General features: G+C 45.4%; 1 protein-coding gene across 1 annotated transcript; it reads left to right on the plus strand.

Annotated features, from left to right (window-relative positions):
• The first annotated feature begins 8115 nt into the window (after positions 1-8115).
• On the plus strand, positions 8116-14203 carry LOC144731713 (frizzled-8-like). The gene is made up of 2 exons (XM_078612941.1): positions 8116-9966; positions 12197-14203. Exons 1-2 carry the CDS (start codon positions 8534-8536, stop codon positions 12660-12662), a joined length of 1899 nt encoding a protein of 632 aa, XP_078469067.1. The 5' UTR covers positions 8116-8533; the 3' UTR covers positions 12663-14203.
• The last annotated feature ends 1752 nt before the right edge of the window (positions 14204-15955 follow it).

Consider the following 15955-nt stretch of genomic DNA (forward strand, 5'->3'; position numbering starts at 1 on the left):
ATGACATAAGTACACCACGTTTGCAGTCGATACCACATTGGGAAGTGGGTAAAAATTGAGTTACAAGATTTGAGGATACAACAGAGTGAGTTAAATAAAAGCGTGTAATAAAAAACAAAATAATAATACAAAACCGACGCTCTGCTCTGCGTGACGCAATTTGCTTCGTGGTCGCTGATTACGCTTGGAAATCACATTGCTTCTGATCAATGAGTCTAGAAAGGTGTTTATATCGTTCTATGTTACCATATGGATTTAAAAATGTATCGTAGTTATTTAATATTTGCAGATTCGTACATTATTATTCATCACTAATTACTTTCACGTATGATATCATTTCACACATTCATAAATCGTCTCACGAACCACCTGGGACGTTGCCACGTACCTCCCAGGGGTCGGGGTTCCACGTACCCCCAGTTGAGAACCACCGCTATAAAGTAAATGGCCAAACATCCTCAGCAAACACACTCCTGGCGAAAAACAAAAGCCTTGAGACTCATCCCATTAAAGGCTTTCCTGCACACTCCACGAATGATTAATATTGTTGGCGTCAACGGATTGAACGCCTCAGTAAACATGAGGGCTCACTCAATTGCTTTTCATTAACACCAACCCCAAACACTCCGCGACTCCCTCTGGGATTGAGCGGGCTGTTTTGCTGTTACCCTTCCTCTCGGTAGAAACTTCAAACAGACGTTAACACCGAGCGATTACAAACAACCCCATGCCCGCACAATATTCATTTCCGAAAAATAATCGTTCACCTGTCTGTGGCCCTTCCTCAAACCTGCATTTAGTTTGTTTGAGGATGAAAGTGGCATCCGGGCCAACACTTCCAAAGGTGTGCGGATTGTTGTGTTTTCATTGTAAGCATCTCGATAATGAACTGTGTAGGAACATGAATGCGAGCAATACAAGATGATCCCACATCATCTTGATGGTCCCACACCATCTTGTATCAGACTGCAGGCACACATGCTGTTAGCAAGCACCTATTAAGGATGGCATCATGCATAGGGATGATGTGGCCAACACCACTTTGCCACCTTTGCCTCCCTATTTATAAATTTCTGGACAATTTCAGGAATTGAACCTTCGACTCCATATAATCTAGCTCATTATATTAACACGAAACAGAAACTCTTTAGTCATCCGTAAGAGCCTCTGAATGTCAAGGCGTTTTTTTTCTTCAGGATACTTCTGCATTGGGATGTTTAAACTGTACTTGACGATGATGGTGGTGATGGTGATGAAAATGCTATCGGAAGCCATCGCTTAAAGATCCGGAAGCCCAAGCGGAAACTGCTTCATGAAATTCACATGAATTCTGTGTTGCATTTCCACACTTCTATAGTTGTTAAAGCGGTTGTTTCATGGTCACCCCACTACCTTACAAAGCTTAAGTTAAGCTTGCATTACCCAGAAACGCCTAACTGATTCTCATTTTTTTTTCAGGAGGGTCCTGCCAAGTTTCCCGCGGGAGGGGTGATGATCGCGAGTAATTTGAATATACAATTTCGTCCAGTATACATTGTTTAATTAATACAGTTATATTTCTATTAGGTACCCTTGCATCAAGAATGCTTAAACTTTCGTGAAATGTTGCCGTGCAATATTGAATTGATTGTACAGCCCTTGGTAAATCTCCTGCAAGTTATGGGAAACACACGAGGCAGAAAAACGTTATGGGATGCTATTAGCATAAATGACGCTATATAAAATGACAGTATTATTATCAACAGTGCATGCAGGCTGGAAAACAATACGAGTAATTTTACACGCAAAGAGCAACGCACATTTGGCACCAGTGTGTGCAGTCATAGCCACGTGCACGAGCAGGTTCAACCATCCAACACCAGCCCGAGATGCCAGTCTCGCCATTAACCTGAAGGGCTGCTTCACGTGCGGTTAACACGTGTTCCACTCACGCCCAGAGTTTTCATGGTTTAACGTTCGGCTTTAAATACATTTGGGAATGCGTTTTGCAACGCCCGCCCCTCCCACTAACCCAACCCCCCACTCTCCCCACGTTAACTCCTCCTGACCCCTGATGTGAGCATTGTGTAGGGATTTAGCCTCGGGGTCCAATTTAACAGGCCGCCTTCCCAATTAACTGCTCACCGTTAATTAGAAAGCCAATGATTAGTCCCCTAAAGAGCCACAATCAGCAAAGTGTTGACTTAACGTGCAAGGTAAATGTTGATCGATCCGACAGATGTGTACAGTTAACTGGATGACAGTTGACCTTTTATAGCCATGCATGTAAGAGCCTCGTTACGACTAAAGTTATCTGTTTCGTCGAGATTCCTGGGTTTTAAAAAAGCAGAGGAAGACAGCAAATTCCACTGCAAGAAAAATAAAGACAAAATACATTTGTTTTACAATAATGTAGAAACATGTAGCATTATTACGCCTGAATAAATAATAGTATATACGGTAGACTTTAATTATAATGTTAACATACATATCACATTGGAGGTGGCGTAGTGATGCGATGATTCACGCACTGCGCTATGCACCCAACGACCTAAATTCCATTCACAGCCACGGCTAATATCAGTGGCGCGTGATATCGGGCATTGGTCCACACCCTTACCCATCCCACCTTCACCAACTCGCACAGACCAGCCTGATGATGCATGAACAACCTCGCTGACCGACAGCGTTTGGAGGAATTCATCCAGCAGTCGGTTGATAAAGGGGCTGTTAATTTGTTATTACATATCACATTAGCCAATCCATGTAAGTTATGCAGACTATGTGTTGTGTAGTGAATGACGACGCGGAGGCAGGTCTTCAGGTAAGGGCTTGCGCCGGTTTATTAACAATGAAGGTGGTAAGTAACACCAGGGGTAGGTGTCCTACACTCAGTCCTTCACGTGGACCCTTGGCTCTATCTACTGCTAGCTTGTGCTGTCTCTTCGGGCTCTCTCACTCGAGTCGGGACGGGGGTTCAGCCAACACCGACCGAGGAGAGCAGCACCTCCCGTAACTACAGCCGGCTTCTACAGACTTCTTGAGCTCTACTCCTGGCTGTCTGTTCGGCTCTCTTCAACCGCTCACCATCCCGGGCTCCCACAACGACCCCGCTTTTGCCATGGGGCCCCCCTTAAGTACCCCCAGGTGGCATGACGTCATCGCACCTCACATCGCGTATGACGTCACGTCTCCATACTACTCCTCTACATACGTATTGTCAAGAAACCCAGTTTAGGATAGGACAAGTGACCTCAAATGGAAGCCAAGTAGCTAATGGAAATACATGTTAATCTGATAATTGCCTTTAAAATGCGATGCTTAACACGTCAGGGGCTCTCTTGTAATCGTTGACGTTGGTTAGCTCCCAGCATTTTCACACATCAATTTTAATTCCATATAGGTCGAAAGTCAGCCAACCACTTTCACAGTGCTCTAATCCTCAGCTGTCCACATTGGTTCCATTATACACATTTTTGTAGAATGTATTTCTCCATTTCTGTAGGTATAGAAGTTTGCACACAGACAGATGGGCATGCATTTTACTAATCTGTATGGCCAATTAACCCTAGAGGGTAAATAAAATAATAACCACTTCAACGGTGGTTGTACTATGGATAGACTGGTCCCACACCATAAGAATAAATGATTTCCACTGCTGGTTCTGAAACGCCAGCAGAAATAAGTACTTTGACTTTTGAATGTGACTGTTGTCACTGTGGCGATATCTATAATTCACATGTGATCGTGAGTTGGTGGGGTATTCTAATGTGCTGCTGATACGTTTCTCTGATGTAAAACTTTTATTTTAGGGATTCCCAGGTGTCAGCCAAGCACCACGGTAAATATAGATGTGTCGTTAAACCCGCCACCACCCGACACAGCCAATTACTAAGATTTGTCACGTAAACAAAACATGCCAATTCGTTACTAGTCGAGCACCTGTGTGTTGGAGAGTAAACCCGAAATTGTAAATGTTGTGGGTTTCCTCTCCAACACACCGGTGTGCTGTCCTAGTAACGAATTTGAATGTTTTATTTACGTGACAAACATTACTAATTGGCTGTGTCGGGTGATATCGGGTTTAGCGACACATTTATATGCATGCGATCTAACCCATAAACCTCTATTATGGATAACATTGGTTGCGAAAGCCTACGTGTTAAACTGAGCCCATTGTCTAGATGCATTGGTGTTATCGGATGACCAAACGTGTGGGATCAAGGCTAATCGCAATATCCAGGACGCAGGGTGTATCCATTACATACCCCACATATGTCAAGCGGCATTTCTTTCCCAAAAACAAAGGGAGAAATACCAAACGCACAAAAACAGTGAATAGATCCTCCTGAGCAAACCAACGTATGTTCAGGTCAGGTAACAAGATCCACACGGAGAAGTGAGTTACCTGAAACTACTGTGAATTATACATCGAATGATGATGCAGCTAACATGTGAGACAAACAAAAATTGATAGATTAAACCAATCAATCTATATATCTTCCAAGCAGGCTGTGTGGATAATGGGATGTGTTACAACATACTTTAATGTTTTTTTCTTATGTGGAGGGACAAATATGAGAATGAGAAATACTTTCTGCTTATTTTATTTTAGATTTCATACAAGGTTGGTAAGAAGATACATACAGAAATAAGCGGCATCAGTTGCAATCAATTATTTATCGGCTCATATTGCATACGTGAACATTAAATGAAACGAAATAAACTATCCTACCTTCTTTCTGATGTGTGTGCTTAATGCACCAGTTACCTTGCACAAAGAATACATTTACCTGCATAGAGTAAAAATGCTCATAAAACCCAGAAAGATTTACCCCACCACCCCAACCCTTGCTCTCAAAGGAGAAAAGACCGATGTGAGACGTAGTTTTTGTGTCTTGGGGGGAAAATCCCAGGATATAAATGAAAAATAAAATGCAAAGTGCCCCTTCTCTCCAGGAAGAGCTAACTACAACAACTCCAATAGGGTGCTGAAGAGAGAAAGAGATGTTTCCACAAGGCCCTCCACGGGACAGCCCTCCAACCCCATGCACTTCCAGTGCAATTCCAAGCAGTGATAAAAAACTGTATTTATCACAAACTAAACAGTTTTTATAAAGACCTTTTGAATGAAATAGGGTCAAGTTCATTTTGTAGTTACTGCAATTAAAATGTAAAACAATATTGTGTATACAAATAGCAGCGACCAGCCCACGACTGGTATTGAAACCATTGGAAGCATAAATTATATTCCAAAAGGAAGGAACCTTATTCAGAGTCAGACCTACAGGATCACCATGAAAGAAGCAAGTTCCGCCTGACAGACAACAGAACGCACGCACACAGGGCGTCACAAAACCAAGGAGCCAAGTCCAGAGCTGAAGAACCTCTTTTTTTTTCAAAATAAGAGGGAGGAATAGGGATACATACTCGGGGCAAGCAGATTCCGGATGTTTCTCCTTTTGTGTTGAAGGAAATTTTGAGGGGGTGGCACTCAACACTGCTACCTTCCTGGACACTGCACAGTCCCATGCCTACAACACCTGACAAGCCCCGGGGGTCGCTCACCTGAGCACGTGGTCGTATTATTGCCATTTGAGAGACTACGATTTAAACACGCTGTCGAACCGTGGCCTTAATACGTGGCCTTTGGAGGCAGGAGTTAAACTGACATGGATTGTAAGAACTCCTCGACGATATGGCCCACAGGAGGAATGTTCCTGCTTGGAGTGGTCACATAATCACTGGGTTTGGCTGCGTTTTGCCAGATATTTATGTGTTTAGAGACTAGCACAAATAAACAACTGAATGTACGGCTGCTGCATTTTTACGTAAACCACAATGTTGAACAAATATGCTTTTAAAAATAATTAATGTGTTAAGTACTTGTTAACCGTGAGAAAGTGGTTAGCCTATGCCATCAGAATGTGGAATTTCCACCACTTGCTCAGGGATGTATAAAAACAAGATAACCAAATCCCAACACTAATTTTAACAGACACACATATCTCACTTCGATTAACAGGAAACCTGATGTCGCATAGCAACGAGGTGGCCGTGGGAGGCAGTACAGCAAGTGAGTTTAAGTGTTTCCTCCTAGCATGTGGACGTAGGTTTTCCCCAGACATTCAGACATCCTCCCACATTGCAATAAAAAAAACACGAAAAATGTGAATAGAGATTGGAACCAAAAGCTGAACCCTCCTGAAGATAAACTCTCTTTGGAAACCACTTTGTCGGAAGGCAATATGCCCAAACTGGCCCATGCCATAGACATGTGGAATTTCCACTAATAATTTATGGCCGCCAATGGATATGAGTATCTATACTAGGTTGCATCAGTTAAGCAGTTTCAGCCTGGGTACAAGCTGCATGAGTGACCGTCCTGCACAGACAAATTGTCATATGGGTGCATGCCTACGTGGTGGCAAGCAGAGGGTAGTGCGTAAAAGTATATTGCTGTACTGTACTGTGCTCCCAAGTCTATGCCCTCCCCCCCAACCTTTACTAACCCCTACTGACCGGCGTGATGAAGTATGGAAAAATAACCCCCATGCCCCGTATGGTGTGGGGAGGCCCTCATCCAGCAGTGGATTGGCAAAGGAGCTGTACTTATGCATATGTGTGCACATATATATGTGTGTGCCTTAACTCGTACCGCTAATAGCACTGTATGGCAAATTGGTTACACGGTACTGGGATATGTCTTTGTATTACCGAGTGATTCATTTACAGATACCCCACTAATATAAACGGGATACATTGGAGCAGAGACAATACTTTATTTCGAAGCATCTCAAACATCTCCCACCAATACCATTGCACTCGTTCCATCATAAGACATTCTCTCTAAGAAGTGGAGCCATCGCTGTCATAAAGTCCAACCGTCTGTTGAGAAGACACAAGAGGATCACTGGATATAAACGGGCTATCTATAAATGGTTCACCATGATTATAATGCGTAATGTGACGTTTCGGCCAATGGCCCTTCATAGCACGTAAATAACGAGTAACGTGAAGAAGTGCCATTGCCCAAAACGTCCCCTATTATTGTCAAGTCAAATACATTTTTGCGTAAACACGTGGCGCCTTTCGGCCACAAAACTGCCACTCAAAGCGCCCATTCTGTTTTCTTTTTTCAAGGCAGCGCCACTGACGAATGAGTTGAGTTTGCTGTTATTAGTGCTTGTGCGCTACAGCCAACAACGCAGTATCACCAAATCATCTGTCTTCTATGATGTACGATGAAAATAAGGGGACATTTGGTCACCTAACGACGTAGGTGGGGACGGTGAGATGTTTTTCCAACCCGAGTCTACGTGGCACAACTTCCACGAACGCTGTGTCCCTGACACGGGAATGGCTGGATTAGAGGTCCCCTAATCGTATGCGCTGTGGTGATTAGGCAAACACCTCCTGGCGATGGCACAAACAAAGGAAGCGGTGGGCGCGATTTTTGCGGATGATTGAGAAGGGCCCGCGGGGAAAACCGCGCTGCCACAACAACGCACGCGCTGTTTGGTGTGTTGCTTGACTCTTGCCAGTACGATTTACCCTCGCGCGCTGTGTGTGAACATCGGGTATACTGGGGAGACAAAGGCCGCCGGGCGTGGTGCTGGCCACACCACCCCCTCGTACGCCGTGACTTTCTGACTGCCACGCGTCCGTATACACGGCGGACATATCCCTGTATAGACTATGGAGATATCTCTAAATGACCACTACTATTCCAGCAGTCCCTAAATAAACGCCCATCCATTGCCGTAAATGCTGCCTAGCCACCCCCTGGCCTTTTTTAATTGTTTTGTTTTAATTCTCGCACTCACCACCCCACACATCCTGGGCCATCACCTCCTCCAGTGCCCCCATCACCCAACTCCTCCTGCAGCTCCACGGCTCAGTGCCTTCCCCCCACCCTTCCACCCAACCTCACTCATCCCTCGCTTCTGCGAACAAACTCGCCCCCCGCAGAGACCCCCACAGAGCGCGGAGCTGCTGGGGCTGATTGGCCACGCGACTTGGGATGAAGGCGGAGCGAGGCTCTGTGACCCAAGCCTCGTCCCTTTGGCTCCTCTCGCATTGATTACATAAGGAGGATGGGCGCTGTGCGGTCCGCTAAACACTTCTGCCGCGCGATTCTGTGTTTAGTGAGTGCTTCTGCATCTGTGTGTCGTTAGACTCCTCCGATTTGTCCAAGGCAAGCTGTGTAAGTAGCATATTCAAGCGAATGTCATCGCAGTTCTTTCGTGTCATTGGTGGGATAAAGCGAGTTTATAGATATCAGAATTGTCATTAGTATTGATGACAAGAAGTGCATTTTTGGAAGCTTTTGGGCAAAAGCCAAGAATGCAAAACTAACTGTTACCGCTCAGCCTGGACTTGGGTTCTCGCGGGGATGCGCTCTCGTTGAGAGCCACGCTTTCAAGAACTGCGTCCATTCACAATTCCAACACGCGAAACAAAACTTTAAACCACGATTTCGCAGCCGTCGTCTTTCTGATTCAGTTTCTCGAGAACCACAGGCTCGAAAATCTACACTGCACTATCGCTAGCGATGCTGCTGCTACCGTTGCTGGAAATGAAGATGACGATGAAGACAACCATGAAGATGCTTCTGCTGCTCATCTGCGCTCCATCCACATCTCTTGCGCGGGACCCCGTGTGCCAGGAGATCACGGTACCCATGTGCAGAGGCATCGGCTACAACCACACGTACATGCCCAACGACTTTCGCCACGACTCGCAGGAGGAGGCCGGCCTCGAGGTGCACCAGTTCTGGCCGCTCGTCGAAATCCACTGCTCGCCGGACCTGCGCTTCTTCCTGTGCAGCATGTACACTCCGATCTGCCTGGAGGACTACAAGCAGCCGCTGCCTCCGTGCCGCTCGGTGTGCGAGAGGGCCCGCGCCGGCTGCGCGCCGCTCATGCGCCAGTACGGATTCGCGTGGCCCGACCGCATGCGCTGCGACCGCCTGCCCGAGCAAGGCTCACCCGACAGCCTCTGCATGGACCACAACCGCAACGACGCCGGGCACCCCCCGGGGGCACCTGCGGGCCAAGGCGACGGTGGCATCCCCTCCTCCGACGTGACCGAAAGGCAGGTGCCGCCCAGAGACGGGGGAAGGCAGCCAGGGGCGGCAGGAGGAGGTAGGGGCAGAGTGATCGATGGCAGCGCGGAGTGCGAGCCGATCTGCGGCTGCAGGGCGCCCCTGGTGCGCATCTCGAGCCCTCGCCACGTCCTCTACGACCGTGTGCGCACGGGGCAGGTACGCAATTGCGCGACGCCCTGCCACTCGCCGTTCCTCGGGCGGGAGCAGCGCACGTTCGCGTCCTTCTGGATCGGGCTGTGGTCGTCGCTGTGCTTCGTGGCCACGTTCGCCACCGTGAGCACGTTCCTCATCGACATGGAGCGCTTCAAGTACCCGGAGCGGCCCATCATCTTCCTGTCGCTGTGCTGCATGCTGGCGTCGCTCGGCTACATCGTGCGGATGGTGGCGGGCCACGAGGCGGTGGCGTGCAGCGCGGACTGGCACCACGTCCTCTACGCGAGCTCCGGACCTGCGCTCTGCACCGCCGTCTTCCTGCTCACTTACTTCTTCGGAATGGCTGGCTGCGTGTGGTGGGTCATCCTGTCCCTCACCTGGTTCATGGCCGCGGGATTGAAGTGGGGCAGCGAGGCCATAGCCGGCTACTCGCAGTATTATCACCTGGCCGCCTGGCTTCTGCCCAGCATTAAAGCCATCGCCGCGCTGGCGATGAACGCCGTGGATGGGGACCCCGTGGCCGGGATCTGCTCCGTGGGCAACCAGAGCCTGGACAACCTCCGCGGATTCGTGCTGGCTCCACTGGTCGCTTACCTGCTGGTGGGCACGGCGTTCCTACTGGCGGGGTTGGTGGCGCTCTTTCGGATCCGCAACGCCATCAAACAGCAGCAGCAGCAGATGCAGCAGGTGCAGCAGCTGATGCAACAGCAGCAGCTGATGCAGAGGTGCGTGCTGTGATGGTGATTAAGCAATAAAGGAAGGGTCGCTGTTGTGAGCACGGATGTTTAACCATATGGATGTATTTTTTTAAATAGTATTACCGTTGATGTTTTGGGTTGAGATGATGCCAGTGGTAACTCTAACCTTTGATAATAACAGGGCCTTTCCCCTTTTTTCTGGCAACAAAACTGAAACCTTTTTACAAGGATTCATGTCTGCATTAACCACAATACTTGCAGTCAAAATTCAAACAAACAAAAACAACACTGATAATATATGCATTGTCCTTGAAACTGATTGGTCCACACCAGAGACAGCTTTCTTTTGAGCCTCGTCTCAATTGGTGCAAGTATTGTGGTTAATTTTCGATTTAAAGCTTTCGTGACTGCAGGGATTCATCTTCTTGGTTCTTTCGGTAAAGTCACGTAGAAGGGAAGTAATAAAATAATAAAAAATAAAACATAATAAAATGAAATAATTCTCACAAAGAGAGAATTATTTCATTTTATTATGTTTTATTTTTTATTCTTTTATTACTTCCCTTCTACGTGACTTTACCGAAAGAACCAAGAAGATGATATTGTGGTTAATGCAGACATGAATCCTTGTAAAAAGGTTTCAGTTTTGTTGCCAGAAAAAAGGGGAAAGGCCCTGTTATTGTATTTTGGTACTGGCAAAGGAGGTCTAATGATGATGATATAACCTTTGAGTGTATGCTAAGTATGTATGTTGAACTTCTAAGGCCATGCTAATATCAGCATGAGGATGCTGTGCGGGAGAGGTATATTGAAGATCATTGTTCAAGCCGAAGTTAATGTTAGCTTATACTTTATTGTTATGTTAGGGTTAGCGACGGAGCTAATATTCATGGAACTGCGAGTGTTAGTTTTAGTGACCAGTATAATATGATGGTTCTGACAAGGAGGGCTGTTAAATTTGCAGACTATCTATAGGCTTTGACCGAGGTTAAGCTTACTCGCAAGGTCTGTATTTTGTCGAGTGCTAAGGTAACTGAGGTTAAGGCTGGATCAGATTTAATAGCTAGTATAAAACATTATGAAGACCTGTCTATGATTGAGGTGTCATTAGCACTGTGGGGAGCTGTAATGTAGTGGTTAGCGCACTGCGTTACGAACCCGGCGTCTCGAGTTCCATTCCCGCTCACGGCCAACACCGGTGACGATTATCTGAACCGGTCCTGGCCTCCCCTAGGTCGGCTCAGACTCAAATAAGTACCTGGTGCGGTGTTTAAGCATCGCCACTAGGGAGACCAAGGCGGCCGGGCGTGGTGCTGGCCACCCACCCCCTCGTGTGCCGTGTCGGCCTTCATAGGTGCTCGCTAACAGCACTTGCCCCAACAGCCTGTTACAGCTATACGAGGGATCTTTGTCTTGTTTGTTTTTATATTCGCACTGTGCTACAGTCTAACACGCAGCCTACCACCCTTTCACGACACCACTCTATACTATCTGGCAGCGTGGCTCTGTCATTAAAGGGCTCCATTCATGGAATGTTGCAGTTCAAACCTCAGGCATTGGCACATTTGTGAAATATCCGCCACATTAAACTCTAGCTTAAGCAATTAACTGGATTGGATAGCAATACTACTTTAGTTAAGAAAATTGTTCAGAATGATGGATTATGGTTAACAAATGCTAAGTCTGGGGCCCTCTGTGGTCGGATAGTGTGTGGCACTCAGCCCCGCGCCTCTGTTGCCGAGTGTGTTTTGTACCGTCATTAGGCTATTCATTTCCACTGCTGACGTCCAGTAGGGGCACGAGAATGATTTTGAAGTTGGGGGTGCAAGTATATAAGGGGGCCCATGCTGAGTAGCCCAAGGGGGGCCATGAAGGATATTGAGCGAGCTGAGTTGGGGGGTAGAGGTGGGGGTGAGTTAATCTGTCACTGCTGAGTGCTGACCAAATGTTGCGACATCTCTCGTGTACACAACCCTGTAAACGCCAAAAACTGAAAAACAAACGAAACATTAAAAGGTTCCTCGCAAAGGGGTGGGATTATAGAGGCAGGGTTAGGGTCAACGGGAGGATTATTGATAGTTTGTCAGGAATAGAGGCAGAGCCAGAAATTTGCAGGCTATTACGCTATGCCCCGACAACTCTTTCCTCCTTCTCCCCATTGCGCCGGGTGGCATTTAAAGTTTTGAACCACTCTTCATTGCTCGTGTTCACGACACCGCGCTCATCCAATCACATCCGCCCGTTTCTCATTGTGTAGCAGCGCGAATCCCGGAGGCGCCAAGACGGAGAAACTGGAGCGGCTCATGGTCCGCATCGGGGTATTCGCTGTGCTCTACACGGTGCCCGCGGCCGTGGCGGTCGTGTGCCACCTGTACGAGCAGCAGCACCGCGACAGCTGGGAGCGAACCCTGGTATGCGGTGGCGGTGTCGGCGGCGATGGTGGCTTCTCCGTGGATCCCAGTGCGTGTGGACCTGGGTCAGGTCACCTGCCCGAACCGGGTGCCCGGCCAGACTTTGCGGTGTTCATGCTCAAGTACTTTGTGTCCCTGGTGGGCGGCATCACGTCGGGTGCATGGATCTGGTCGGGCAAGACGGCCGGGTCATGGAAGAGGTTTTACAAGAGGTGCCGGGCTTGGCGCTCAGGGAAGAGGCACAGGTCCCCGATCGGAGCCGGAAGAGGGTCTGGATCGTACCCGAAGCAGCTGCCCTTTTCCCACGTGTAGGACACATGGGCCAGCCGATGGTGAGGGAGCCTCGACGTATTGGTCAATGAGAGGGATCTTCAAGAGGACACTTATAGGTGACCTCAATAATGATCAATACACTAATTGAAACAATGCTGGAGAATACCCATAGGAAGTTAGAAACACAGAGACCCCAATATTCAGTCCAATTATTTATGCAAAATTGTAGGCAATGCTTAGTACTCTTAAGGGGACCAAATCGGAATAAGAGTCAGTCAAATAGTTTTTCTTCTCAAACAAACATTGGGTTATGCACGTCTCAATTCGTGACCCTGAGCCAACAGCGAACATTACACATTCCCATGTTTTATATATAACTGCTTTTGATTTCCTATGAAGTGGTGTTTATTTTTTATTATCCTTTGAAGGATTGAGGGCTGAGTTGGCCCTCCATAAACATAATTTAAACTCATAATTTTCCATCGTTCAAGTACTGTGATAATGACGCAACTTCGCCGATTGTTACAATTACAAAGGAACCTCCATTATGAACCTGATAACCCAATACTATAGTCAATGTATACGGGATGTCACCACTGCTTTACTGCTGTAACACATTCGATATTCTGATCTACATTAATGGCCCTAAACCAGTGGTGGAAATTCCGCATTCTTATGGCAGAGAGAACCATATTTCATACCTGCAACTCCCTTTTGATTTCATTCCACAGTGCTTATTTTGTGGCGATAATGGCACCTAGTATATGACTGTGGAATGTTTTACCACTGGCTTAAGACCTGCAACAAATACAGGTGCCATCTAACTCTCCAACATCCAAATCGTCAATTCATCAGATTCACACACGTCAATCAAAAAATGGAATCTACTTTGTGGGAAGCTGGTTGAAGTATGGAACATTTGCCCTTGTGACAAAAATGTGAGATTTCCACTCGTGGCTTAGGGCCACCAGTGGTGATGCACACTGCCCTGCTTCTGTCTTGAGCAGGGATACAAATTGGACTGAAGTAATCATGTAGTGCTCACAGAATGCAGAACAACATGGAAGCTTTCACTGGAAGAAATTAAGGACGGCAATCAACCGTTCAATCGTACCTGACAATGCAAAGGCACCTCACAAATTTCAAGTATAATTGATTAATTCATGCCTCCGTGTTGTCCCTTATGTGAATACTGTATAGTGAATGAATGAAGTAGACAGTACAGTTCATACGTTTGTTTTCTCATTCTCGCAGCAGTTGGTAATTATTAAATCTACTGTCAATGAAGAGAATAACTCTCGGATACCTTAAGTCACTTAAAGAGATTCTGATCTTGTACAAACCTTAGGCTGCTGTGCATTCATTATTGTTGCTGTTGTTATATATGTATGCCAATTACCATTGAGAAGTATATGCTGTGTAAATAATGTACAGCTACTATGTATTTAGGAACACGTGTTTACATATGTATGATTGTTGATGCATTCCAGTGAAAATACACCAATTAATTTATATGCTATTTTACCAACGCTTCACTTGCTAAGTTGATACTTGTTGAAATATATATTTTTCAAATTGAATTCTATTGCTGTCTTGTGATTTCATTTAAAGCTTCCATGTTGTCTTATTGGTGCAGTCCGATAATGCATATAACTGAATGGAATTGTGGTGAAAGCAGCTACTTAACAATTTGTGAGGTTGAATGTTTCCACCAATGGTTAATGGCCATCAACAGAGATAAGCAGTGGCTAAAACTAATTTTAGCAGAGGTACTTAGTTTATATAATTTGCGTGAAATGTGAGTGTTACCATTTCATATGTTAGGGTTTTCTCCGGTCTTCTTTCACATCCAAGAAGACCCAATAGGAATTAGCTAATGAGTTTAAAGTAAAAAAAAAACATCATAATTAACATCAGACCTCAATAACATTGACCATTAGCATATCATTCCTATCTGACAACATTATCTTCATAAGAGATTGGAGTTTATTTTATTTGATCTTCAAATAAAGATTTCTTTAATTTGTTACACAGTTGATCCAGTTTAGCCAGTTTCCCGGATATTTTACAAGGGAGATCCAAATTTCGATTTAAAGCTATCGTGACTGCACGGATTCGTCTTCTTGGTTATTTCGGTAAAGTCACGTAGAAAGGAAATAATAAAAGAATAAAATAAAACATAATGAAATACAATTCTCACGACGTTTCGGCCACAACACAAGCAGCCGTCCTCTTGTGTTGTGGCCGAAACGTCGTGAACATTTTATTTTATTATGTTTTATTTTTGTATTATTTCCCTTCTACGTGACTTTACCGAAAGAACCAAGAAGAAGGGAGATCCATGTTGCGTGAGCACAACAACAAAGCAAAGACAAAAATATGAATATTGCAGAGAATGAGTACAGGGTCCTTAAGGAATATTGCACAACTAACAATGAATTATAACCAATTATAATTGTTAGAATAATCAACATAAGGAAATATAATTGGCATGAATCATTCATTATTACCGTTGAGTATACCGTATTGTCATTAAAAAAACATCACCAAATATAATAGTCATAATCAGTGAAAACCAGGCATTACAAATTCTACAGTGCTTTTAGATGCAATTTGCATAAACGGAGCTACAATAATTTTATTCCAATCATTATTCATCACAAAGCAAAAGGATCTTCACGATCATGACCACACATTTTTTGTGTGATATTGCGTTATCAATGGTGCACAAGCTCAAATAACAACAAACTCAACGCATTCGTCAATAACACTGAGGCCTTAAAAGGAAAAACATAAAAATCTATGAAGTTTTGGGCAATGGCCCTTTTTTCATGGCACATTGACATCAACCATTATCGATCACATAAATAATTCATATCATCACTATCAATTACCATCACAATAATTAATATCACAAATGGCATCCTCCTATTTGGCATCCATAAATCATTCGTCACCAAAGTCAGTCACTAATTACCATCTTTACCTCCATCATTGACATAATTATCATCAGAAACATCAACATCACTAAATATTATCACCACCATCACTACTACAATTAAACCGTAAGCCCCAATACAAAGGCATATTATGGGAAAGACGGCGAGTCTCACAGACAATCCGTGAGACTCGCCGTCTTTCGCACTTTTGATTATCTCACGACCGTGCAAAGAATTCTCGCTTTGTTGTTGTTGACAAAAGCAGACAATACATATATGTCTTTCTCTCAAAGCAACACAAATTAAAGTATCATTTACACAACCCATCGGCCCCACGGCCCTCGGGGAGTAAACCTCAGCAAGCACTGATTCAATGCAAGAAAACTCCGTACT

Source organism: Lampetra planeri, chromosome 1, assembly GCF_965212315.1.
Source record: "Lampetra planeri chromosome 1, kcLamPlan1.2.h2, whole genome shotgun sequence".
NCBI classification, from domain to species: Eukaryota; Metazoa; Chordata; class Hyperoartia; order Petromyzontiformes; family Petromyzontidae; genus Lampetra; species Lampetra planeri.